The 26,569-nt window shown below is 40.3% G+C and overlaps 3 protein-coding genes and 10 non-coding genes across 21 annotated transcripts in view; 12 read left to right on the plus strand and 1 right to left on the minus strand.

Moving 5' to 3' along the window:
* Positions 1 to 12: 12 nt before the first annotated feature.
* On the plus strand, positions 13 to 3,757 carry trpt1 (tRNA phosphotransferase 1). 2 transcript variants are annotated; one of them, XM_040119626.1, is made up of 7 exons: positions 13 to 240; positions 451 to 532; positions 1,283 to 1,467; positions 2,327 to 2,504; positions 2,607 to 2,663; positions 2,770 to 2,880; positions 2,990 to 3,757. In XM_040119626.1, the coding sequence occupies exons 1-7, from the start codon at positions 181 to 183 to the stop codon at positions 3,010 to 3,012; spliced, it is 696 nt and encodes a 231-aa protein (XP_039975560.1). In that variant the 5' UTR covers positions 13 to 180; the 3' UTR covers positions 3,013 to 3,757. The 2 variants fall into 2 exon arrangements, with proteins under 2 accessions (XP_039975560.1, XP_039975561.1); XM_040119627.1 differs by having other exon boundaries at positions 1,298 to 1,467.
* Positions 3,757 to 25,273, minus strand: fermt3b (FERM domain containing kindlin 3b). Of its 5 annotated transcripts, none has more exons than XM_040119614.1 (16): positions 24,896 to 25,273; positions 23,929 to 24,102; positions 22,541 to 22,665; positions 19,817 to 20,050; positions 17,704 to 17,820; positions 16,871 to 17,039; positions 9,317 to 9,419; positions 9,080 to 9,187; positions 8,305 to 8,439; positions 7,779 to 7,825; positions 7,416 to 7,540; positions 6,761 to 6,867; positions 6,347 to 6,568; positions 5,894 to 6,018; positions 5,094 to 5,235; positions 3,757 to 4,577 (listed from the first exon to the last, which is right to left on the minus strand). In XM_040119614.1, the coding sequence occupies exons 3-16, from the start codon at positions 22,662 to 22,664 to the stop codon at positions 4,398 to 4,400; spliced, it is 1,938 nt and encodes a 645-aa protein (XP_039975548.1). In that variant the 5' UTR covers position 22,665; positions 23,929 to 24,102; positions 24,896 to 25,273; the 3' UTR covers positions 3,757 to 4,397. The 5 variants fall into 5 exon arrangements, with proteins under 5 accessions (XP_039975548.1, XP_039975550.1, XP_039975549.1 ...); XM_040119613.1 differs by having other exon boundaries at positions 3,758 to 4,577; positions 22,541 to 22,713; XM_040119616.1 differs by lacking the exon at positions 23,929 to 24,102.
* Positions 11,270 to 11,341, plus strand: trnaw-cca. Its single transcript has one exon. It is a non-coding gene; the product is annotated as a tRNA-Trp (tRNA).
* trnaw-cca lies at positions 12,095 to 12,166 on the plus strand. Its single transcript has one exon. It is a non-coding gene; the product is annotated as a tRNA-Trp (tRNA).
* On the plus strand, positions 12,498 to 12,569 carry trnaw-cca. The gene has a single exon. It is a non-coding gene; the product is annotated as a tRNA-Trp (tRNA).
* On the plus strand, positions 13,734 to 13,805 carry trnaw-cca. The gene has a single exon. It is a non-coding gene; the product is annotated as a tRNA-Trp (tRNA).
* trnaw-cca lies at positions 14,148 to 14,219 on the plus strand. Its single transcript has one exon. It is a non-coding gene; the product is annotated as a tRNA-Trp (tRNA).
* On the plus strand, positions 14,970 to 15,041 carry trnaw-cca. The gene has a single exon. It is a non-coding gene; the product is annotated as a tRNA-Trp (tRNA).
* On the plus strand, positions 15,784 to 15,855 carry trnaw-cca. Its single transcript has one exon. It is a non-coding gene; the product is annotated as a tRNA-Trp (tRNA).
* Positions 17,994 to 18,065, plus strand: trnaw-cca. The gene has a single exon. It is a non-coding gene; the product is annotated as a tRNA-Trp (tRNA).
* trnaw-cca lies at positions 20,644 to 20,715 on the plus strand. The gene has a single exon. It is a non-coding gene; the product is annotated as a tRNA-Trp (tRNA).
* Positions 21,144 to 21,215, plus strand: trnaw-cca. The gene has a single exon. It is a non-coding gene; the product is annotated as a tRNA-Trp (tRNA).
* The window catches only part of macrod1 (mono-ADP ribosylhydrolase 1), a 115,905-nt gene continuing 114,556 nt past the window's right edge, over positions 25,221 to 26,569 (plus strand). For 2 of the 4 annotated variants that reach the window (XM_040119623.1, XM_040119624.1), the window contains exon 1: positions 25,222 to 25,812. In XM_040119623.1, the coding sequence (XP_039975557.1) occupies positions 25,386 to 25,812 (427 nt within the window). In that variant the 5' untranslated portion in view covers positions 25,222 to 25,385. Of the gene's footprint in view, positions 25,813 to 26,569 lie in introns of all 4 variants that reach the window. The other 2 variants (XM_040119625.1, XM_040119620.1) reach the window with 2 other exon arrangements.

The raw sequence follows: 26,569 nt of genomic DNA on the forward strand, positions 1-26,569 counted from the left end.
GCCACCTACAAGCGGATAAGGGGAACAGACAGGAAGTGGGAGCAAACTGCAAATTTGTTGACAGCAGTTTATGGACCACCGGTGTGATCTTGTGTAACGTTTCGCTGAATTAAACTCATCACACTATATGTTACACTATCCAACAGCTTCAAATTGAACGACCGGGCTGCCTGCATTGACATGGACAGTGGCAGAGGAGGAAGAGGAGGCAGAGGAAGGAGAAGAAATCGTGGTGGAGAGGTGAGCAATTCCAGTCCTATAACCTGGAATAGTGCCTGTTATCTTTAATAGGGAAGATAATACTGCTTTCTGCCCCATGACATGTCTGTGATTGGCTATCAAGGCAGGCAGTGTGAATTGTTGGCATGGTAAAGTCTATGTCATATTTTCAAACTATACCTATAATTAGAGCTGAATTTGAGAGTGTGTCTGTCTGTCGTCCCCTACCAGGACAGAGATGTCCGCCTGTCTAAATCCATGTCTTATGCTCTTCGCCATGGAGCCAGCCAGATGGGTCTTCAAATGGGTACAGGTGAGCTGCTCACAATCTGGTCTAGGTAACAGGTGTCCCTCACTGATACTGTCACCGTTTCTGACAGAACTTTGTTAGCAAGTATGGACCTTTTTATTCGTCCACTTTAATAAGCATAAGCATTGCAACTGGTCATTTCCTATGATCACCTCTGATTTGGGTTTATTTTTTGCTCTCAGTCTGGTTCAAACAGACATAAAAGGAGGCAATGTTGTACATAGGGCACCTAAAAATGTGAGTTTTAGAACTGAATTAAAGTTATATATTAGGCTGCTTCAGTTCAATTAGTCCCATTTGCTCACCCAACATAGGTGTCCCGTTAAACTAAGGTGCTTTACATTTGAACAAATCAAAATTTTATTGTCAAGGTATTTTTTTGGGTCTGTGCCCCACTCACTGGCTCTTAATCGAAATGATTGAACTGTTCAGATTATGAGCCAAAGTCAAAGTACTGAATAAAATCAGGGTGATAATGTGGTATAGGATTGCTTTTTTTTGGGCTCCAACAAAACTTACATTGACCATCTGGCATGATTTTTGATCTTGTGGTAACTTAGCACTGTTACTATCAATTACAGGTCTAGAAATGACAGGGGCTTTCTTTCTACACCATTTGTAATACCAACATCTGTATTCTCAGTTTCACAAAATGCTTGCAGACTGGAAATGTGTTCCAGTGCAGCATGCAGTAGAAAGAGGTGAGTCCAAGATGGAAAATCCATTGTGGAAATGTGCCCATAGCTGTAACAGCTCTCATCCTCACAGATGGCTTCTTGTTTGTGGAGGAACTCCTAGCTCACCCGCAGTTCCGCTTATACTCATCGGAAGACGTCGAGAGAGTCGTGGCCACAAATGACAAGCAGCGTTTCAAGCTCCGTTCCCACCCAGAAGATGGACGCCTGCAGATTCGAGCTAATCAGGGCCATTCAGTGCAGGTATGCTGAGAAGTATATTTTAGATGAGGTGCTTGTATTCCTGAAAAGAGACACATGGACACCTGCGAATGGCACTGAGAAGGGGATATTTGGTTTCATCAGTAAACAAGCATGCCAGGATGCTTGGGTATATGTTGTATTTAGTGTTACATTGATACTATATATTTACACCAAGATTGCTTTTATATAGAACAAATTGTCCTCTCTGTGGTCTTACTAACATGATAAATCTACATGACGTCTACGGGATAGAAAAGTCACGTCTTAATTTTTGCTCCTTGTGATAGAGTATATAAAGATTTCAGAGGCCCAGTCTGTGAGTCCATCCTCAAAATATCAATTAAAATCTAATTTTCAGATTACATATGCTTTTAGTCCTCTAACTATCAGTTTAAAAAATAAATTTAATCCTCTAAATTAAAATCATTTTTAGGTGAAGGTACAAAAAGGAATTGGGGAATAGCAGCACCAACTCTGGTGCTACAGTGGGTCCCCCTGTTTGATTTGATGTTTACTTTACTCTATTATGTCATTTTCTCAGTTTGAATTGTTGACAGAGGTATTAATTGCAAACACGGACATGTCAGCTAAACATAGGGGTACATACAAACGCTCACTGGCATTGGATTTTAATCCTGTGTTTTTCTCCTAAACTTGCCCTGATAGCACTTCAATTTCAATACAAGATCTTCACAACTAATGAATCAACAAAATTGTGATCCCAGAATTTTTTTTTATTTTTTTTTTAACTATGTTTAACAAAACACTCTGCGTATGAATCCTAATCTGGTCCAAAAAAAACTCTAGTGTATCCCCATCCTAAATGCTGTGTTTTTACTGGTTCCATTGCTGTGGTCAGGTAAGGGATTTGGAGCTGAAACCGGTCCTGACTGGTTCGCCAGACTGCCCTGCTGAGGCCGTTCATGGCTCCTACCTCTGCAAATGGACCTCCATCCAGCTGCAGGGCCTGAGCCGCATGAAGAGGACACACATCCACCTGGCATCGGGGCTCCCAGGAGAGGATGGCGTCATCAGTGGTAAACTGTGTGTGTGTGTATGACAGAGAAAGAGATACACAAGCATGCCTGCTGAACAGCAAGATAAATTAGTCCTACAGAGTTATTTCATTTTCCCACCAGGCATGAGGAAGGACTGTGATCTTGCCGTGTTTATTGATGTGCCCAAAGCTCTCGCTGGTAAGCTTAGCCACTGTTGACTGCTGCCCAGTACACTCAATTCAGTCCATACGTTCAGGCAAGAATCTCTCTCACATGTGTTTTATGTTTATATCTCACTGTACAGACGGTATTGAGTTCTTCTGGTCAGAGAATGGTGTGTTGCTGACCGCAGGCGACGCAGAGGGAAAACTTCTGCCGAAATATTTCAGCCGAGCCTTAAGACTGAGACCTACAAGTAAGAAAAACTATCACATGGATTAAGTTGATTTAGATTTTGTTTTAAAACAAGGGTTGAGGGACGATATTTACTTGTTCACTGAGGTCACTCTTGTCCTGTGTTTCAGGGAGCATACTGCCACTGCAGTAGCGGCAGAGGATACCGATTTGCCATTGGTTGCAGGAAGGCTCATCTGACTGGGCTAGCATCCCATGATTGGTTGATGCTTATTCTAGTTCCCTTGGTAACACTTGTAGTTTGGCAAAAGCATCCTAGTGAGATGATTTTGATCAGGAATAGGAGAGTCCAATCAGAATTCATCCTAAATTGGAAAACCTTTCATTTTGGTGTAATTTTCAAAAGTTACAGGATGGCTGTGGGGAAGCATCTCTTATATTTATGTGACAATGCAACCAGCTTATGCTGGCAAATGTCACTTTTTATTTAAAAATAGAGAGGCTTTGTTTTCTCTTTTGCATTATTAGTGCTAAATAAACTATGGCACACATTGACTACCAAGACAATTTCACCAGGCAGCTGTAAAATATATAATAATGGTTACAAACAGACACACTGACTCCTGTCAACAACCAGCCAGGCCTTTAAATAGAGAAACATTTGAAGAGTATTGCATATGTGGTCATTCACGTGACTAAGTGTGGGAAAGCAGAGGATACAGGCTGTGGTTTTAGTTAACGGACTGCCATAACAGTTTCTTGATAGGGAGACACACACACAGCATGTGAAAGGAGATAATTGGTTAGAAGCTTCCTGTGTAAGAAACAGCAGAAGTTAACGCCATATGTCACAACCATAAGGCGTGAAATCAACAGAAAATGAAAAGTGAATTACTGTAGTTATTTTAATAAATGTTTATTTATAAGTTTATGTGGTACACATTTCATATTGGGATGACTTTTATACCCTCATTGTTTTAATTCTTAGTTCTAATAATAATGTGGCTGTTGTAATGTGCCATTCATTTCTAACAAAATTCCATGTGACAATAAGACTGCAGCTCTGGACAAAGGACGGCTTTGCATCCTGAGCCATACTCATTAGAAATCTGAATACTAAAAGGCAAAAAACATTAGTAGCTGCTGGCTTATCCAAGTGTTGATTTTTACATTCCCGTGAGTCTGATCCTTGCTGATGCTGAACCAGATGACCAGCAGTTTGGCCTAGCAGGAGTCCATCCTGAAGGAAAGTGGAAGTCAGCGTGAGGATCATTGGAGTCTTGAACTGTCTGAACATGTAAAGTTTTCCATCCTCTGATGGAGGTTACGAATAACGGTGTGTGTATGTGTATGTGTGTGTGTGTGGAACAAAGGCTAGATAAAAACTTAAGTGGACTGACAAGATGGGTTTACACATTTACACATAAAAAGAATATCTTATTTTAACCATTTGTTAAACTGTTGTGATCTTTTGTTGTTGCCTGAATGTAACATACAATCCTATTTCACATGGTTTTCCATTGTTGAGACACACAGAAGATCTGATGTGGGTATCTGTTGTGTTTGTGTGTTCTAGTCTTAGAGAGCTTCGTGGCCACCGGTCAGCTTGTGGAAGAGTTCTTCATTGAGCGTGTCGCTCTTCTCACGACTGCGTGTCGACATAAAAATGTAGCCTCCGATAAACTCATGAACGATTTTGCAGTCAGCAGTCACGCAGCTAAATGCAATGTTGACATTGCCTTCAAACTCAATGGCCATCTGGAGGGGTCAAACACACACACACACACACACACACACAAATAAGTAAAGTAAATTATTTTAAGATAAATGTGTAATATTACGATTGAAAAAATGTACTCATGAAATTACACACAGTGACAAAATTCAATGACGATGTTATATTGGGGGTTCCTTTTAAAGTTCAGCTCTTCCCTAGCAGAACCATAACTCTTCTGATTTTATGGGTAGTGTTAATGAGGTCACTTCCCTTACCCTCATTTCAGTAGTTTTATTGCCAATCATACTGCCAGCATAATTTCAGGCTTTTTTTTCTGTGTAGTTAAAGTCATGCCTGGTTTGTGGGTTTCCAGAGTCTTACTTCAGTCAGATTGACCGGTTTTGACCTTGTGCTGTTATCACAAACAGCACATTGACATTATTTTGTGTATCCCATGACCACTAAAAACATGAAACTTTTCTCGAGCTAATCTAGCACCACATATATCATGCAAACTGTGCTCCCTGACAGAAACCTGATTACAGTTCGAGTCTGACCTGTCGTATGTCCCAGTTGACATTCCACTGCTTCATGTTGTTGTAGCGCCAGGTCTTGACCACATCACCCACCCCCAGGTCGATGCGGATCAGGCGGTTTGGGGCGATGCCGAGTACCTCGTCTTTTCGGCTACCCTTGAACCTGTTGGTCAAAACGTCGTTCAGCTTCCTGTGTTTTAAAATCTTGCTCAGTCAAAAGTCGCTCTTTAACCCGCCAAAACTGTGTGACAACTCACTGACTTGTATACTTGCTAGATCGTATCAACACTCATATTTACAGTACTACTACCTCAGGAGCAGGAAATGCCGACTGCCTGTTTCTCACGTCACAAATCAAGCCTGTTTCAGAAAATTTTCCCAGAGCAGCACTATATCAGACATCAGCTGCAGAATTGTGTCTAGCAGATAAGACTAGGGGCTAGTGACTACTAAAGCAACAATTTAGTTTTTTTACAGTTTAAAAAAAAATCCAAATTTTTGCCTGTGGAATGTTTAAGAATTTCAGATAACTTTGTTTTTTGGCCTGAAATGCAGTTTTACAGTCTTAAATTGTGTATTTTCTTAAAGTACCACTGCTATTGAGTACTGTTCTTTTCTGAAAAGGCTCACAGCTTTAACAGTTACTGTATCTCTACATTTTTACTTACATATTACTTTATATATTAATCCCGTTGCACTAAAATGTCACTTTGATAGTTCTAGTTTTCCCACGTTCCATGTTGTGACAAAATGGGCTGAAATTGATGTTAACTGGCATTCAATGAATTCTGAAAAGCTTTAAATTGAACTTTGAACTTAACCTGACAACGACGTATGAGAGGCCAAAGTCAGGCAGCGCCTGCCAGATCTGCAGGAAGCGCATCACTGATTCAGTCAGTGAGAGCCGAGCCACGTTCTGGTACGCGTCCAGGATACGAGGGGTCAGCTGGTGGAACACACACAGGGTAAAAGATCAGATGTAATTATATGTTCGTTGTAGGGGTTTCAGCTGCAGAACTGTTCAGGTAGCTCAATTATGCAAAATCACTGTACTGCTGTCCTGAAAAATGATTATGTTAATTTCCGTTGGTAATTTTGCCCATTGTTAAATGTCCTACACAGTATATAGGCTCAATAAATGAGAGACTGGTGTGATCCAGTAGTCCTGTACTCTGCTGTAAATGTCTCCTGAAAATATGAGCTATCACAGCTACTATTTTTATCTTTTTTTGTGTGTCTATGTACAAATTCCACCTCCTCTGTGGCTCCTGTACCTGTTTGGTTTTATACTTCTTATGGTAGCGTGGCGATACCAGACTGTGGGTATTGATGCTTTCATCACTGGCAGGTGCGTTGCTATGGGAACTGGAGTTGGTCTTTTGCATTGCCAGGAAGGACTGGATGCTCTGTATTTCAATCTGGAAACTGCTGTCTGCGAGGCTCTTGCCTTTGGAGGCCAACCGACAGGCAGCCATCCACTGAGCATACTGCTGCTCCTGGAGGGCCAGAGAAAAAGACTATCAGGTGCAGGCACAAATACAAAGAGAGAGCAAGAGAGAGTGGTGGGACTGTCAGAGATGTGAGATAGTGAGACAAAGACAGAGGGTTTGAAAGAGAGGTGATGGAATAGACAGGATCTTGCATACAGAAACGCAGAGAGACAGGTGTGTGTGTGTATGTGGCCTCACGTTTTCACAGCGCAGATAAACCTCATTCATGCCCTCAGGCGCTGGTATCAGGAGTCTGATAAGGAACTTCTGTGCGGCCATGTTAACGTCCGGAGCCACTTCACATCCTGTGTGCAGGATGAATGTCAAAGCAACGTGAAACACAGTAGGAACAGATAGAAGAGCGATATGAAAACTAAACCAGACTTCCGTGACATCCTGAATAAATGGTCCACAACTCAGTCCAATGAGTCACACTTCCAGTTAATCCTCTGTGTCTATGTTGTCATCTGCAGTAGTGTTGATTTTTTTTTTTTTTTTTTTTTTTAAACAACGGAGAAGAAGAAGGCGCCCTGAAGTGGCCCATAGTACTGATCTAGGATTACCAGAGACCTCATAAACTTCTCACAGGATGAGGAGGACAGCAGCAGTTTGACTGTTTGCCATAAATGGAAAGCTCTTTTGTGTGTGTGTGTGTTTGTGTGTCTGTGTATACACTGTAGTATATGGTCATATCTAGAAGTGATGCTACACAGATCTGAATAAACAGGTTACAAAATTATGACTGCTTCTTCATCAGCCACTAATTCATACATACTTAACGTTCTATTTATAACTGGAGTACATTATTAGTCATTTAGCAGGAGAATGAAAAGCACAATAACATATTCAGCACCTTTGAGGTTTATCTGTTGAATGGGCTCTCCGATGCTCTCCTCTTTGCTCTTGAAATAAGAGATGGAGGTATCCTGGAACTTGAACCAGTACTGCTTGTATCCCTTCAGTGTCAACCTCTTTGGCCTGAAACGTACAGTCGCTTGGCTCAGTTTCACCAAAACACTTAGATCCTTTTTCCAAGATGTTATTCATATTTGGTAGAAAATGGAAAAATTAAAAATACAGTTTGTGCTTTTTTTTCCAGGAAACTGCTGCTTTACTAGTCAATGGATTAAATCTCACACATCTGTTATATAGCAGATGTTTATATATGTTTATATGGTTACCTGAGACGACTGAGTGGTTGGAAAATGAATCTCACCTGAATATCTTCAGATAGTCGTTGAGTTCTGGTGCAGTCATGTTTTCCTGGATGACAAACAAAGATTTTTTTCAGTAGATAAATTAATTCCCTGTTCACCATCTTGTTTCGATAAAACAGCAACAGAAAATTTTTGTTTGGATTATTTTTTGTTCGAAAGTGAAATGCATGATTATAATCTTTATTATTAATCTTGGCCCCTCTGAGAGCAAAATAAGATCATCTTAAAGGATGTTATTGCAGCCGAGGTTTTAACACAAATAAATAAATAGTTTTGGAAGGCCCTCGTGTGCTGTACCATTTCACATAATCTTTCATGATACCTTCTCTTATCACTGGCACCAAGCTGTTTTAAACACGTGAGACACTATCAAGAAATCAGCTGCCGTTTCTTTTTCACCATTTGTATTGACCTCAAGCCTTTGTCTACTTTCAACTACTTCAGCCAGGATAAAGTTAAGCAGCTGAGACAAGCCTGACAGTAGCCAGATCTTCATGACAGATATGTAAATCCAGTGTGTCTGACCAGCAGCTCGGATGCCGAGCTGCCCTCTCCCTCCATCTTGACTTCCAGGGACTGCAGGGCTGACTCCAAGTCGTCCATGGCTGCACTGGAGCTCAGCGTCTGGGGCTCCGACTGAGACACTTTACTGATGTGGTACTACATGAGTTTGAATATAAGAGACAAGAGTGACAAACTTTTAACCACGTTCCAGATGTTAAAGGACAAAACAACTCAATATGTTTGTTTTTCCTGCCTATTTCATCTGGATACTAAAATCACCTCGGTCAGTTTGTGAACTAGGGCAATTCTTTGTACCTGTAAATTAGGACTGTCCATTTCTAGAGCCACTGAGTAGAAGAGTGATTTTGATTTTATGTATGTGTATTTTCTTAGTTTTACCTGTAACGTTATTGCAAACTTAAAACACAAAAATACACTGTTATAGATTTTTTTTATTCTTCTTCTTTAAATGTCCTGTTTTTATGGTTGTCTTGTCAGATTGTGGGTAGGATTAGAAGTGTTCATGTATTTATTTATCAAATAATGTAATTCACTTGGAAAGTGACATTTATTGACAAAATGTGAAGACACAGCCTAACGTTGGATGCTGACTGGTGTCGACATTAGACGTCTTTGACCATATTTGTATATAAATAGTGGAACTTTTGAATTCCCGTAGTGTGTGATTTTTCAGATTTTCATGAGGGTATTGTCCACTCCCTATAGAGGATTTTTAACATAATGTTTCCATTCCTGTTGATAGATCTTTTTCCACTACAGAAGTACTGTTTTGTACCTGCAGAGCGCCAAACAGCATCATCTCCTCCTCGGTGCAGTCGATGTCCTCCAGCAGGATGGCCCAGCGAGCCTGTTCATACAGCTGGGTCAGACGCACAACATCGTACTGCAGGGCCAGAGAGGGAGAGGAATGAGAGGTCGAGGTCAAAGAACGGATGTACTGCCAAACACAAAAACATGCACATACTGTATCTATTAACACAACATGTACACACTCACACATGCATACACACACCTTGGGTTCTATGTCATAGAAGGCAAAGTATTTGAAGCGAAGCCAGAGTCGGTCATTTTCTTGGATGCCCTGCTGCATAAGACAACGGGATGAGTCCAACCACCTGAGAAAAAAAGAGAATAGGGATATGTTTATAAGTTTAGATGTAAAACAAATGTATGTGTGTTTTTTTTCTGAATGTTTTGGCCAACACAAACATATACTCACAGGTGGAGGAAAACTACCACAGTGCTTGAGCGCTTTTGTTCAATTTAAATAATACATGTTGTAAGTAATCAGCACATTAAAAGAACAGAAAACCCAAAACAAACAAGTGATGTGTATGTTTATATGTAAATTATGTAGCTTAAATAAGTGTATGTATAGATACATTTTCTATTTGGCTTATTTCTGTTAATGACTAATTATAATTAAGTTAATCAAAATTTGAAGGAAGAAAAATTATTTTCTTCCAGAAAATGTGAGCGTTCTTGCTTAAGCTGAAATGACTGTGCTTCAGTGCATATCATAGAACCTAAAAACCCTTCACACAGCTCCAGTTGGGATCCAGTTATGGGGCAGCAGTGGAAGTATCTTTATCAGCTAACATGCATGTGGGATACACAATTTAACTCCAGACCTCTCGGCTAGGAAGCAGCTGCTTTTAATAGCTGAGCTACAGCATATGCCACGTGTTCTTGAGGAAGTTAAATGACCTAAACACCATTCACCTGTGAGTGCAGGATAGTCTGGTAAAAGTAGAGTGTTGTGTTGAATCATTATCAAGACTGTGCCTTTGTAAGTGGCTACAACAACAACATATTTGATCCAGGGTCCTTCCTATTGTGAGGTAACAGTGCTAACCACTGACCATGTCGTCCAGGCTGCAGCTGAATAGTCTTTTTTGCTTAGGAAGGTTCCTAACTGAGTGAAATGACCTGGAAGTATCTAAGTGGCAGTCATGATAAGGGCTGGTCAAATTTTCTAAATGCTAGGGAAAGGTGCTTCAGTGCCTCTTTTCTTATCTCCTTCGGCACAGGATACACTTGACCATCGAAAAGAAAGGAGATAATGCCGTCCCACAGTTCCTGTCAGCAGCAAGATTTAAAGTGACCCACGTCAATAAGATCCGCCGTTGCATAATTATGCAGCTAAGTGCAAGTGCACTCAGATTCTTTTATCACTGCAGTTGTCTTTCCCTTACGAAATTCTCCTTCACATCTTTCCTTGATCTCATGACGTTTTCCATCTAGGTCAAGGAAAAGCGGGTAGGAAAGGACACTGGATGTAATATTTTTGACTATTCAACCGCAGCCCCGGTCTACACAAAGACTCCTATTCCTGACAAGATCTCTATTTAGCTCAACAACATGCACCTGTGTGAGCTCTCATTCAGATGTTAAGTGTCCAAGAAGTAGAACTCGTAGCTCTCACTGTGAGTGGCAGCATGGGGAAACTGGCGATATATTACCCATGTGAACAGTGTTTAAATCGGAGGGGAATGTGTTTCAATAGACGTCTTTCACTGCAGACATTTTGCCATGTCACTGTAGGAGAAGCAATGGCTCCTTTTTGCTCCAGTTTCAGGTTCCTGGTATTGAACATTCTGGTTCACTGTCACACTGTCAGGTTTTACTGGGACAACTGAACCCAACACAGCCCTTATTATTGTTATTAATAACATCTGTGCATTTCTCACAATACAAGTCAAGATGTCTGCTGTGAAAAAGGCTTGTTGCAGTCAATGAAAAATGCTCTCCCTGTCGAGTACATGTTAGAAATTTGAAGTTCTCAGAATTGCTCTGCCCAGACTGCTGTTATCTGACATTTCTTTGCACCGACTACACAACTGATTTCATACAATCAAAGATGAGTTCAGTTCTCAATCCTCAAATTTAAATTTAAATTGAAATGTAAATCTTGTTAAGTCTTTGCTCTGAGCACATTGTTGGACTTATGATACACTCTTTACCAGACTCTGTGGCGCAACGGTAGCGCGTCTGACTCCAGATCAGAAGGTTGTGTGTTCAAATCACATCAGGGTCAATGTTTCTGCTTTAAACTGGTCAGAAAACCAATGTCTTTCAACTATTGCCCTTGCTACTGTTCTAAACAACTGTATATGTAGTATAACACTATGTGGTGAAAGACGCAAAGACCTGTGATACAATGTTATCGGAGCCTAGAATGGACAACAAAACTTTGAAATTCTCAGAATTGCTCTGCCCAGACTGCTGTTATCTGTCATCTTTGTGTACTGAATACACAACTGATTTCATACGATCAAAGACGAGTTCAGTTCTCAATCCTCAAATTTAAATTGAAATTCAAAGCTTATTGAGTGTTTGCTCTATGCCCATTGATGGACTTGTGATCCACTCTTTACCAGACTCTGTGCAATGGTAGCGCGTCTGACTCCAGATCAGAAGGTTGTGTGTTCAAATCACATCAGGGTCAATGTTTCTGCTTTAAACTGGTCAGAAAACCAATGTCTTTCAACTATTGCCCTTGCTACTGTTCTAAACAACTGTATATGCAGTATAACACTATGTGGTGAAAGACGCAAAGACCTGTGATACAATGTTATCGGAGCCTAGAATGGACAACAAAACTTTGAAATTCTCAGAATTGCTCTGCCCAGACTGCTGTTATCTGACATCTTTGTGTACCGAATACACAACTGATTTCATACGATCAAAGACGAGTTCAGTTCTCAATCCTGAAATTTAAATTGAAATTCAAAGCTTATTGAGTGTTTGCTCTGTGCCCATTGATGGACTTGTGATCCACTCTTTACAGGACTCTGTAGCGCAACGGTAGAGCGTCTGACTCCAGATCAGAAGGTTGTGTGTTCAAATCGCATCAGGGTCAATGTTTCTGCTTTAAACTGGTCAGAAAACCAATGTCTTTCAACTATTACCCTTGCTACTCTTCTAAACAACTGTATATGCAGTATAACACTATGTGGTGAAAGACACAAAGACCTCTGACACAATGTTATCGGAGCCTAGAATGGACAACAAAACTTTGAAATTCTCAGAATTGCTCTGCCCAGACTGCTGTTATCTGACATCTTGAATACACAGCTGATTTCATACGATCAAAGATGAGTTCAGTTCTCAATCAAATTTAAATTGAAATTCAAAGCTTATTGAGTGTTTGCTCTGTGCCCATTGATGGACTTGTGGTCCAGTCTTTACCGGACTCTGTGGCGCAACGGTAGCGCGTCTGACTCCAGATCAGAAGGTTGTGTGTTCAAATCACATCAGGGTCAATGTTTCTGCTTTAAACTGGTCAGAAAACCAATGTCTTTCAACTATTGCCCTTGCTACTTTTCTAAACAACTGTATATGCAGTATAACACTATGTGGTGAAAGATGCAAAGACCTGTGATACAATGTTATCGGAGCCTAGAATGGACAACAAAACTTTGAAATTCTCAGAATTGCTCTGCCCAGACTGCTGTTATCTGACATCTTTGTGTACCGAATACACAACTGATTTCATACGATCAAAGACGAGTTCAGTTCTCAATCCTCAAATTTAAATTGAAATTCAAAGCTTATTGAGTGTTTGCTCTGTGCCCATTGATGGACTTGTGATCCACTCTTTACCAGACTCTGTGCAATGGTAGCATGTCTGACTCCAGATCAGAAGGTTGTGTGTTCAAATCACATCAGGGTCAATGTTTCTGCTTTAGACTGGTCAGAAAACCAATGTCTTTCAACTATTACCCTTGCTACTGTTCTAAACATCTGTATATGTAGTATAACACTATGTGGTGAAAGACGCAAAGACCTGTGATACAATGTTATCGGAGCCTAGAATGGACAACAAAACTTTGAAATTCTCAGAATTGCTCTGCCCAGACTGCTGTTATCTGACATCTTTGTGTACCGAATACACAACTGATTTCATACGATCAAAGACGAGTTCAGTTCTCAATCCTCAAATTTAAATTGAAATTCAAAGCTTATTGAGTGTTTGCTCTGTGCCCATTGATGGACTTGTGATCCACTCTTTACCAGACTCTGTGCAACGGTAGCGTGTCTGACTCCAGATCAGAAGGTTGTGTGTTCAAATCACATCAGGGTCAATGTTTCTGCTTTAGACTGGTCAGAAAACCAATGTCTTTCAACTATTACCCTTGCTACTGTTCTAAACATCTGTATATGTAGTATAACACTATGTGGTGAAAGGCATAAAGACCTGTGATACAATGTTATCGGAGCCTAGAATGGACAACAAAACTTTGAAATTCTCAGAACTGCTCTGCCCAGACTGCTGTTATCTGACATCTTTCTGTACCGAATACACAACTGATTTCATACGATCAAAGACGAGTTCAGTTCTCAATCCTCAAATTTAAATTGAAATTCAAAGCTTATTGAGTGTTTGCTCTGTGCCCATTGATGGACTTGTGGTTCAGTCTTTACCGGACTCTGTGGCGCAACGGTAGCGCGTCTGACTCCAGATCAGAAGGTTGTGTGTTCAAATCACATCAGGGTCAATGTTTCTGCTTTAAACTGGTCAGAAAACCAATGTCTTTCAACTATTGCCCTTGCTACTGTTCTAAACAACTGTATATGCAGTATAACACTATGTGGTGAAAGACGCAAAGACCTCTGATACAATGTTATCGGAGCCTAGAATGGACAACAAAACTTTGAAATTCTCAGAATTGCTCTGCCCAGACTGCTGTTATCTGACATCTTTGTGTACCGAATACACAACTGATTTCATACGATCAAAGACGAGTTCAGTTCTCAATCCTCAAATTTAAATTGAAATTCAAAGCTTATTGAGTGTTTGCTCTGTGCCCATTGATGGACTTGTGGTTCAGTCTTTACCGGACTCTGTGGCGCAACGGTAGCGCGTCTGACTCCAGATCAGAAGGTTGTGTGTTCAAATCACATCAGGGTCAATGTTTCTGCTTTAAACTGGTCAGAAAACCAATGTCTTTCAACTATTGCCCTTGCTACTGTTCTAAACAACTGTATATGCAGTATAACACTATGTGGTGAAAGACGCAAAGACCTCTGACACAATGTTATCGGAGCCTAGAATGGACAACAAAACTTTGAAATTCTCAGAATTGCTCTGCCCAGACTGCTGTTATCTGACATCTTTCTGTACCGAATACACAGCTGATTTCATACGATCAAAGATGAGTTCAGTTCTCAATCCTCAAATTTAAATTTAAATTCAAAGCTTATTGAGTGTTTGCTCTGTGCCCATTGATGGACTTGTGATCCACTCTTTACCAGACTCTGTGCAATGGTAGCGCGTCTGACTCCAGATCAGAAGGTTGTGTGTTCAAATCACATCAGGGTCAATGTTTCTGCTTTAAACTGGTCAGAAAACCAATGTCTTTCAACTATTGCCCTTGCTACTGTTCTAAACAACTGTATATGCAGTATAACACTATGTGGTGAAAGACGCAAAGACCTCTGACACAATGTTATCGGAGCCTAGAATGGACAACAAAACTTTGAAATTCTCAGAACTGCTCTGCCCAGACTGCTGTTATCTGACATCTTTCTGTACCGAATACACAGCTGATTTCATACGATCAAAGATGAGTTCAGTTCTCAATCAAATTTAAATTGAAATTCAAAGCTTATTGAGTGTTTGCTCTGTGCCCATTGATGGACTTGTGGTCCAGTTTTTACCGGACTCTGTGGCGCAACGGTAGCGCGTCTGACTCCAGATCAGAAGGTTGTGTGTTCAAATCACATCAGGGTCAATGTTTCTGCTTTAAACTGGTCAGAAAACCAATGTCTTTCAACTATTACCCTTGCTACTGTTCTAAACAACTGTATATGCAGTATAACACTATGTGGTCAAAGACCTCTGACACAATGTTATCGGAGCCTAGAATGGACAACAAAACTTTGAAATTCTCAGAATTGCTCTGCCCAGACTGCTGTTATCTGACATCTTTCTGTACCGAATACACAGCTGATTTCATACGATCAAAGATGAGTTCAGTTCTCAATCCTCAAATTTAAATTGAAATTCAAAGCTTATTGAGTGTTTGCTCTGTGCCCATTGATGGACTTATGATCCACTCTTTACCAGACTCTGTGCAATGGTAGCGTGTCTGACTCCAGATCAGAAGGTTGTGTGTTCAAATCACATCAGGGTCAATGTTTCTGCTTTAAACTGGTCAGAAAACCAATGTCTTTCAACTATTGCCCTTGCTACTGTTCTAAACAACTGTATATGCAGTATAACACTATGTGGTGAAAGACGCAAAGACCTCTGACACAATGTTATCGGAGCCTAGAATGGACAACAAAACTTTGAAATTCTCAGAACTGCTCTGCCCAGACTGCTGTTATCTGACATCTTTCTGTACCGAATACACAGCTGATTTCATACGATCAAAGATGAGTTCAGTTCTCAATCAAATTTAAATTGAAATTCAAAGCTTATTGAGTGTTTGCTCTGTGCCCATTGATGGACTTGTGGTCCACTCTTTACAGGACTCTGTAGCGCAACGGTAGAGCGTCTGACTCCAGATCAGAAGGTTGTGTGTTCAAATCACATCAGGGTCAATGTTTCTGCTTTAAACTGGTCAGAAAACCAATGTCTTTCGACTATTGCCCTTGCTACTCTTCTAAACAACTGTATATGCAGAATAACACCATGTGGTGAAAGACACAAAGACCTCTGATACAATGTTATCGGAGCCTAGAATGGACAACAAAACGCTATAAGATCTGCCCTTGCGTAATTATGCAGCTAAGTGCAAGTGCACTCAGATTCTTTTATCACTGCAGTTGTCTTTCCCTTACGAAATTCTCCTTCACATCTTTCCTTGATCTCATGACGTTTTCCATCTAGGTCAAGGAAAAGACCTAGATGGTCAAAAAAATATTTTTGACTATTCAACCGCAGCCCCGGTCTACACAAAGACTCCTATTCCTGACAAGATCTCTATTTAGCTCAACAACATGCACCTGAGTGAGCTCTCATTCAGACATTAAGTGTCCAAGAAGTAGAACTCGTAGCTCTCACTGTGAGTGGCAGCATGGGGAAGCTGGCGATATATTACCCATGTGAACAGTGTTTAAATCCGAGGAGAACGTGTTTCAATAGACGTCTTTCACTGCAGACATTTTGCCATGTCACTGTAGGAGAAACAATGGCTCCTTTTTGCTCCAGTTTCAGGTTCCTGCAATTGAACATTCTGGTTCACTGTCACACTGTCAGGTTTTACTGGGACCACTGAACCCAACACAGCCCTTTTTATTGTTATTAATAACATCTGCGCATTTCTCACAATACAAGGCAAGATGTCTGCTGTGAAAAAGGCTTGTTGCAGTAAATGAAAAATGCTCTCCCTGTCAGGTTAGAACTGTGATTCTTGTGGGTTAGATTTTGAAATTTTTGAGAAAAAGGAGGCTTGCAGGAACACTTTTATGTATAATATGGGTATGGACAGTAAAAACTGTGGGGTTGTAGAGTTTCCCTTTTTTTTTTGTTCTTATCTTAAAAGCGACAGTCCTCACTATGTTCAAACACTTACATTTAGTTGGTTTTGGCGTACATGTATGTGTATAGGCATACCTGCCATTGATGTGGGCCTTGTCCACTACACTGGCTGGGCGGTACTGCTTGGCTATGACCTCTGGGGCGGGGGGAGGCTGAGTAACTGACAGCATCCTGTAGATGGCCTCCATCTGAGGGGAGTCAGCGAAGTGAGCTGGCATGCCGTTATATAGAGAGGGCCGGGACACTGCAAAGGACGAGGGAGTAGGATGGTTACAGTTAAATTTTTCAGGGAGTTGACTCTGCAGGCTTCAGGAGAAAAAAGTCTGACTTCTCTAATAAATGGCTCAGTTTCTGCTTTAAAACGCACAGTAGTTGCTTAAGAAAACAGTCATGGCTGTCAGATGAAAACTGGTGTTCGGTGTTTTTTTCGACTCCATGATTAATCTTCTCCACTGTGCTTCAGGTTTACCTTTGGATAATTTACAGATAGACTCTCTGTGTGTATATAGCCTTTTGAGGAATACTGATCTCAGACCTTATCGTCTCGAATACCCAAAGTGTTTCTCAGAGGCAAAACTGACTCTAGAAAAGCAAGATTTTTCAGGAATTTTTACCACTTCATTTGTTAAGACTATGCTGAAAAAACTGTAAGGAAATTATTCCATTTTCTGTGTTGACGGTACAGTAGCAAAGGGAGGAATCCCCTTAAATTAACTGGTGAAAATGACAATAGAAAATAAAATCTTTGATCTTGGCAGTTTTTTAAAAAAACTGGATTTTACATCTTCTGAATCTACCAAATGGAAAGCTTTGAAATTTCAAGCCTTTAAATATTTTTGCTTAGAGACATCACTTTTAAAATGTGTGCATGTCTGGCCTGAAGAGTGAATGAAGTTTGATGAGTGTACCCGAGGAGAGGGGCACCTCGGTCAGGTCGTAGATCTCCTCTGTGGAGTCCTTATCTTTCTTCTTCTTTTTCTCCTCTAAAGGCCGAAGGAGGGAGAGCTCCTCTGGGTGACGGATGTCTGTAGAGGTAACAGAGAAGAAATGGATGTAAAAGATATGAACTTTATTAAACAGACAGTGTGTCTCAGCTGTAATACTGACACAATATTAAATAAATATGTTGAAGGGACAGCTATGGGGATGGCACACTGCCCAGTTGTAAAAATATTGGACCTACTAGCACTAGTAAACAGACTCTGTGGCGCAACGGTAGCGCGTCTGACTCCAGATCAGAAGGTTGTGTGTTCAAATCACATCAGGGTCAATTCTTCTGCTTCAAACTGGTCTGAAAACCAATATCCTTCAACTATTGCCCTTGCTACTGTTCTGAACAACTGTATATGTCAATGTTTCTGCTTCGTCATGAGGAGCCTACTCAATGTGTAAATCTACTAGTGAAGTTAAGAACTAGAATACTATAATATAACACCAAGATAAGCAACATTCATTATTATTATATCCACACTGTGATAATACATTTACTATATTTTCAAATACATACCCCCAAGTTTATACAGGTAAAATACTCTACTCCTTTTTTTTAAAAAAACGGGTCACCATTCAGTTCTCAAGAGCTGAGCTACATAATGAAACAGACTCTGTGGCACAACGGTAGCGCGTCTGATTCCGGATCAGAAGGTTGTGTTTTCAAATCACGTTAGGGTCAACTAATTTGATGTTTAGAGTGTGTTATAACACCAGATTTACATACAGAAAGAGTACTCATCTAAGCTTCCTTCCAAACATGTTATAAAAGCACAACGCACCCCTGAACCCTGTTCTTTTTATTAATCAGTGTGTGGAGTCAAATCAAAACTTTGGTTGAAAGCACAACTGCAAAAATGTAGGTGATTATCATTAGATTTTAATTCCATTTCCGAGGGCTATTAATATACCAGAAACATGCTACAAACTTGATTTTATCTACACACCAAACTGATTTTGATTTATTACTTAATTATAACTGATGTGATGTATTACTGGCTATAAAGGATTCGCTAATGTCAGTCTCTTGCTTTTAATTACTGTATCTCAGTAAGTACTTTGCATGTATCAGACAGGCACATAATCACCAGAGGGAACAGTCTCTATTCTGTAAGACTGCTACTGCCAGTAATGAGCTTCCTGTTAGACTGAAAACCCTGGAATAAACTGTACAAAAATCCACTCTGAATAATAGGCTAATGGAGTAACTCACTTCCTAAAGGAATCAATAGTTTTTTTGTTTTTAAGTAGCAGATATTGTTAAGGTCTTCTACTTTATTCTGCTCTCCAGAAGAATTGCTTCCGTTGTTTTTATCCAAGAAGGGATTTAACACAGGTTTATCTCTGTGTTTCGGTTCCTCCTCTCCATGGTTGATCTACCTGCTGCATGTTCAATTTGATACAAATCGGACCTTTCTTAATCTGCATCTCTGCTCCCTCTAAGCTGCTTTTCTACTGACAGATTTCATTATTTCCCCTCTGCCTGCTGCTTGTCAAAACCTTTCCAGACTGCCGTCACCTCCTGGGGATTTCTGGTAAGGAACTGAGACCTAGAAGTGCCAAAATTAGACTAAATGAAAGCATGAAGCAGATGGCGAAGGGCTTGTTTTCTGGCAGTACTGTTTGTGTGTGTGTGTGTGTGTGTGTGTGTGTGTGGGTGTGGGTGTGGTTGTCATTACATCCAATTAGACTGCAAAATATTAATAAGATACTTTTATACATCTCGAAGAAAAATTAGGTTGTGAACTGCTATTACAGTTTGAGTACTTACAATCAGCTAGAAGACTGAGAACGAGAGGTAAGAAAGGCAACTGAAGAATTTTTTACTGCGGATGGAAAACTTAGTTAACCCAATGTTTGATTTCAAAAACAGAGTTGATGCAATTTTTCAAAATCATAAATTACAGTTTTATGTAATGGTTCAGTGAAAGTTCACCCTGTGTTATTTGGTTTTTTTGATAGTTTTTGTGCCTTAAGGATGAAGAGAGGCAAAAACAATGAAAAGAAAGAAAGAAAGAAAGAAAGACTTACTGAGCATTCTGCAGATGCCCATCACGGTCTGGAAGACCGGGCCGGAGAAGCAGGCTGGGAGCCTCAGGGTAATGCCATTGGGCAGGCCCAGCTTCAGGGGCTTGTGCTGGGGCATGTAGAGAAGCCGGGCGTCGGCGTGGATGCCATATTTCTCCAGTGTCCAGGCTGTCCGCAGCAGCCACCGCTGCTTCTGGTCCCACCACAGTGCATGGTCTGACCAATCACGCTTTATCTCTGCAGAGGACAGACCCGAGACAGATGTCACTAGCTTCAAAAAAGCTTCGTAAAAGCAGAATTCATGGTGGAGGTGTTTGGAGGATTGCATTAGGCTGCACACATGTACCTAATAAAGTGGGCAGTGATACAGTTAAAATGTTACTCAGTATTGTGATTACTTTCTCAGTAATTAGTAACGTAAGGGATCATTACATCGCAGTTAGAAATCCCAGTAACGTTACTTAGTTTAATGGAGAATTGGAGGATTAAGTTTCGTCTGAAAGACTAATACTTCAACTTCTTTTTGCTGTTGAGTAATTAGTCAAGTAATTTATTTACTTTTCAATCAGTAATATTTAATCGCTTATTGATATGTAGCTAATGTAACTTGATCGGCACTGTTTATGACACAAATTCATTATTAACGTTCAAACAGTCCTGGCTATGTAATGAGATAACTCCAATTTGCGAACCAGTCATCAAGCGACTCCATTTGTTCTGAAACAAAGTTTTGCCTGTCGAACCTGGAGATGGCTGGTTATGGTTAGTACAGTAACAATTCACCGCCAGCCTTGCCGACTGATCCTGGAACAGTTACGGCGCCCTCACCGGATCCTGTGGCGCAACGGTAGCGCGTCTGACTCCAGATCAGAAGGTTGCGTGTTCAAATCACGTCAGGGTCAGAGTTCCCGCTTAGCCCGGAGGGGCCCCGCTCGGTGTGTTCAGGTCTAAGAATTATGCATGTAATGCCCACACTGTGTAGGTATAGTCTTTGCCATATATTCAACTACACCCCAGTTTCATACTGGCACAGTCGTGTACTCTTTTAAAAAAAAAAAACAGTGGCTGCTATTCAGTTCTCAGGAGCCTTAAAAGTGTTTCGGTAAGTGTTGTTAAGGTCCACGCTGATTCATGGACCTTTTAAAGGTACTTTATCGGCTTCTGTACCGCAAAAGACGCATGTCTGATCCCAGATGAGAAGGTTGCGTGTTCACATCACAACAGGGTCAATTTGACTGCTTTTCCATCCGTAGCGAGCCCCCGGTGCGACCGCTGCCACTGGTGCCTGGTGTAGCAGGTGACCGGTTGACCGGTTGCCGCTTTCAGCGCTGACTCTGTGGCGCAACGGTAGCGCGTCTGACTCCAGATCAGAAGGTTGCGTGTTCAAATCACGTCAGGGTCAAATTTTCTGCGTCTCCCCGTGCTTTGGACGGACTGTGTTTAGAGGAGTGCTCTATAGATCTGTGTCTCTAACGCACCAAGCTCATCAGACTCTCCGCAGATGACCTCACCTGAAGAATTGAGACGTGGCTTCTGAATTAATGTACGATTGAATCATTCAACTAGAGATTAAATTGACCGTTAGAAAAAAAAAAAAAATACTACCAATTTAAAACAACAGATTAAGCGTGAGGTAGATAAGTAAACACACATTTTTAAATGCCTCTATGATTAAATGTTAAATTATATACAATAGCTGCATTGACTGAATAAAGTATAAAAAAGGAAAAATACATAGAAAAATATTAGAAAAAGAAATATACATTTTTCTCCAGAACAAGTACTTTTGCCTCAAATACATTTTGCTGATGATACTTTTGTACTAGTAGGCTTTTGAGTACAGGACTTTTACTTGCAGTGGAGTATTTCTATCATGAAATCATTGTGATATTGGTACTTTTACTGAAGTAAATAAAGCAAAAAAAAAAAAAGGACAAAAATAAATATAAATAAATAGAGAAAAAATATATATAAATAATGCGTGACTTATGAGCATTTAATGCATGTAGCATTTATCATGAATTCCTGTTGGTCACTATTAACAAGTGACTATGAGTTTATTACTTAATGCCTATTGGATCATCAGTTAATAAATGTCTACACCCAGTAACTTCATTCATTAATCTAAATGCCACCAAATTAGCTGGAATCTAGTTACATAGAAAGGGGCTTTTCAGGCCCATGCATCTGATCAACATCTCTGAAAACAGAAAGGGAAATATGCTGTTTTACAGGTTTTATGTCACATTTACAAACTATTATTTATTATGACTTTTCTTTTTGTTTTTTTGTTTTGTTTATGGAGACGTGGAGGAAGAGAAGACTGCACTACACCCAAAAACACCAAGCAGGGGCCTGTTGTCAAATTAGTGGACAGCATGCTACATGTCAACATTTCAATGAAGTGAGAAAAAAACAGTGGGTATTAATGTTGTGTCAGAAACCTGATTATGACTTGTTGACATTACTACAGCTCATTTTTCTTTACTTTACCGTTTCTTAATGGTGAGTAAAAGGAAATCATGATAAATCCTGCATAGATTATTGCATTGAATCATCAAGACTCCTGGATTGCTTCGACATGCCTTTTGTAACCATTTTATAAGTGTTGTGTGTACGATACATAAGAATTCTTGCATGTCCATGCAAACTGTGTAACTGTTTAGTCTGTGCACTGTGACTGAGAGAAATATGGAGAAAAACAGAGGCAGACAGACAATGACCTACGTGTCTTTTCCACCAGTTTGAGGATGACCCCTCCGACATGGAGGTCAGAGGTCACACTGATGGTGACAGGTGGGGCGTCAGGCCCCAGGTCCTCCACTGTGACTGACAGGTCCCACGCCGCCATACTGGGAGAAAGAAAGGAATAAAAAGAGAGAGAAATGAAGGAGACAGGTCTGACAGTAGAGTGGACAGACACCAGGAGAGGAGAAGTAAGTAGGAGACACAAACATGGAGAGAGTGAAAAAGTGAAAGAGATTATATATTTTTTGCGTTTTTCTCTGGCAGAAATATGTGACAGCTCAGACAAAGCACTCAACAACTAGAAGAAGATGAACAAGACTGATTATTAATCACTTCAGAGATTTGTTTTTTTCCACCGCACTGATTAAACTGCCGACACCATCTCTCCAAGTCTGACAAGAAAAATGGTCACATATTTCTTGATGTCAAATTGAACGTTTAAGTCATTATTATTTTAGAGTCCTGTATATGTCAGGAGTGAGAAATTCTGCCCTTTGATATGTGAATAAATATCTAAAATGCCAGAAGTAAACACTTTAAAACTCTTTAAAACAAGATCATATTATTACACACCTAAAATATGAAAGACAATTTCAGTTCTACTACATATGAATGTGTTCTGCTTCTTTCATATTAGTGTATAAAAATGACTAACACATGCATTTATAGTTCATTTTCAAGAAGGATAAAACTGCTGTGAAAAGGTGGGTTACCTATGCTGTAACTGTACAAGAACTACGTTTAAAAACATGAGACAGAACGTGAAACACAGACACACACATATACTAGATGGGTGACTTTATTCTGACATGTCCAATTTGAGGATTACTTCCTGCTTCTGTCTTGAACAATCACCATGGATGCACACTTCTGCTTTCTGACCCACCCAATGTGAGATGTTCGTCCAGTGCCAATACAGTCACTTACTGCATGTGTGTGAAAGTGTAAGCCCGTCTTAAAGATATCATATTTAAGGATTAAAACGTGTGATTTTTGTCCCATGTAACTGTGTTTCTAAGGAATAGCATCACAAAACATTGCGATGACAATGAAAAGACGACATGTCTGCACCACTCCTCACCTCTTTTGGAGGCCTAAACTTTCTTCATCTGCATATTTGTAAATATAAGTTCTGATCTGTTACCAGTCAACCTCTTATATTATATTTCATAGAGTGCTGTGACCTAATAAATGAGCCCACACCTGCAGTTTTAATACAGAAGCCTCATACATACAAAACCATGTCCTAACTTTCTCCTTGTCTTTATGCTTTCTCCCCTTCTCTCATGCTGTCACACACACACACACACACACACACACACACACACACACACACACACACACACACACGCTTTGAAAGACAATACCTTCACTCTCCTCCGTTCAAGGTTTTGAGAAATGGGAACTGGGGGACCCCTGTGCCTCTGTCAGATCTCTGAAGAAGGTTCCAAATAGCCAAAATTTAGTGCAGCAGTTTTCGCTTCCCTCGGGTTGGGTGGGTTGTGGTCTGCGCAGCTACGTATGTGCTGCATTTGTCACCTCTGTCAAGAAAAAGCTTGTTCCTTTTTTTTTTTTTGTCAGTTTCCGCCAGGCGGAAATGTGAAAAGGGTTCAGTTTTTTGACTGACAGGCAGTATGAGTTATGCACATAAAGCAATGTGTGTGTGCATGTGCATACAGCATACAGTATGTGTTAGAAGAGACAGGAGATATTAACTTGCATTATCATTTCCTCCATTTGCCTCCCTTTTCTTCAAAATAGCAAGCACATATGCAACTCATGGCAGATTAGTGATCATAATTTGTGTTTTTTACAAGATCAGCAATGTGTAGTTTTAGAGTGTATTTTTATGGTTTTCAGCATCTTAGTAGCAGCTGTTTTTGGTTTTGTTTAATAATAAATTGCAAAGAAGAGTATATAGTACAACCTTCAAATAATGATTTAACCATCCTTGAACTACCATCATAGACAAACAGTTGTAAAATCCGCTAGGATGCGAAAAAAAATATTTTAGGGGCCTTGTTACCTTCAGGGGCTTTTTTCCCCCCTTTTCTACAGTCTATGCCGATTGGGCTAACACAGTGAAACACAGTCAAACAGTATGAGGAGAAAAAAATATTACTCTGTCCTACTACAAGATTATAATTAAAACTCATTAAGCAGATTGTCTTGTTGTGTAATTATGTTTCAATGCCTAAAAACCTGTGGAGAGTATAATGCCAGTATTTATTTTTTCCGTAAAAGTCCTGCGTCTTTCAAGAGAAATTTACTGTAATATACCTTTCAATTAAAACCTCCAGTACACGTTCATAATTCACATAACGTTTAACAAACCTTTTCTCGCCGGTACAAAAATTGTATTTATCGCTTTTTGGTCGATCACCTAGTAATTCCAATTTTTTCGCCGTTCCTGAAGGAGACCTAAGCTTTTGGTCGTTGGCTCCGGCTCTCCCATCTCATCTGAATCAGGGTTTACGCTCGGTGTGAAATTGAAACAAAAAAAGAACAAGACTGGTCACATGCTCGCTCACCGTTTCCACTGATAATAAAATTAACCCGTAAAAACCAGCACCAGGTGCCATATTAACACTTATTGTGAGTTTTTAAAGTTAGTCGTTTAGCATCAGTCAATTGGCACCCCTTGAAAAATGGTACATTCCAAACGTTGACGTCCAAAACGAAAATGGCACGTGCGCTAAAGCTCTAGCTATTAGACGTGCATCACGAAGTAAGGTGCGTGCGTACCGAAAACGAAACCTAGCCACGGTGTGGCCGAAAGCTTCAGTAAAACGAACCGTCAGCCCCCCCCGGGTGTCCCTCAGGCATGGCACTGCAAATATCAGCTCTATTTTCATATGTCAGAGCCCTGCCCAGCACCACCGGCCCCTTTTCCCGTGTCCGTGCTGACTTCCAGAGAGCCGGTGTCAAGTTCAAACACATAATAGCTCCTGGTAGCCCCCAGCCGGGAGGGAAGCCAGCAACAAGTCCTCTCCGCGGCCATATTAACGCTGCCCTCCGAGCTGAGAAGTTTTCAACAACAACAGCAGCAGCAGCACTTTGGAAGTCCAGTCAGGGGAACGGTTCCTTCTCACCCTGGGGGAGGAGAGGCTGGCTGGGCAAGGTCGCGCTCGGTGCAGCCCTTGGAGTGAGCACAGTCGCGCTGGTTCAGTCTCTCCACACGGGGACCCTGGCCGCCATGGCCCTCAAAATTAACCTGAACTCCGCTGAGGGAGACTGGAAGGAGACCAAGGGTGAGACTGTGTAACCAAACCCGAGAAGATTTAGTTTTTATGTTAACGGAGCTACCCACTGCAGGGTGCAGTGCGGTCACATGGCCAAAACACCTGTCCAGCTGTCACAGGTTGATAGGTGTAGCCTAGGTACCTGCCAGTTGTCACTATACTAAAACCGGCAACCTACAGACAATTATCACGTCGAAGAGGATAGTCAATACAAACATATGAGAGCCGAAAGAGTAAAATTAGTTATAATATTTTGTCTTCTTTAATATCAGAGTAGTTAGTTCACGTAAAACTCACGATATATATGCACAAAATATAATAAACAATGTAAGTAAGCATAGGATCGACTGCAACTAATGACAATTTAATTGATTATTTAACCTTTACAATGCCAAACTTAATGACCATGCTAATTACAAGCTACCAGAGCGCAAAGTGATGTCCTAAAACCCTATTTTATTTTGCTCAGAGATTGAAAACCAATAGTTGTTTATTTTAATAATAATACAAAATAAAGAAAAGCAAGCAAATGATTGACTTTGAGAAGCTGCCACTAGCCATTTTTACTTGATAAATGAGTTATGCAATAAATCAGAAATCATAATCAATTTACTAAGTGATTTATTGGCTTAAAACTTGGGCCCTAAATTACGTTCTTGATGTTATATATAAAATTTATAATAATAATACAAGATGAAGAAAAGCAAGCTATTTATTGAGTGATATGATATTATATACAAGCTTATCACTTTTTTTTTGCTTTCAT

Source organism: Xiphias gladius, chromosome 23, assembly GCF_016859285.1.
Source record: "Xiphias gladius isolate SHS-SW01 ecotype Sanya breed wild chromosome 23, ASM1685928v1, whole genome shotgun sequence".
NCBI lineage: Eukaryota > Metazoa > Chordata > Actinopteri > Istiophoriformes > Xiphiidae > Xiphias > Xiphias gladius.

Coding starts and splice junctions, on each gene's coding strand:
- trpt1 (XM_040119626.1), top strand. CDS start 181: ATGGACAGTGGCAGAGGAGGAAGAGGAGGCAGAGGAAGGAGAAGAAAT. Junction 1,468..2,326: donor ATCAGGGCCATTCAGTGCAG/GTATGCTGAGAA, acceptor TGCTGTGGTCAG/GTAAGGGATTTGGAGCTGAA. Junction 2,881..2,989: donor CTTAAGACTGAGACCTACAA/GTAAGAAAAACT, acceptor CCTGTGTTTCAG/GGAGCATACTGCCACTGCAG.
- fermt3b (XM_040119616.1), bottom strand. CDS start 22,664: ATGGCGGCGTGGGACCTGTCAGTCACAGTGGAGGACCTGGGGCCTGAC. Junction 6,019..6,346: donor AGAAGTATAAAACCAAACAG/GTACAGGAGCCA, acceptor GTGTTCCACCAG/CTGACCCCTCGTATCCTGGA. Junction 5,236..5,893: donor CTCTCATACGTCGTTGTCAG/GTTAAGTTCAAA, acceptor TTTGACCAACAG/GTTCAAGGGTAGCCGAAAAG.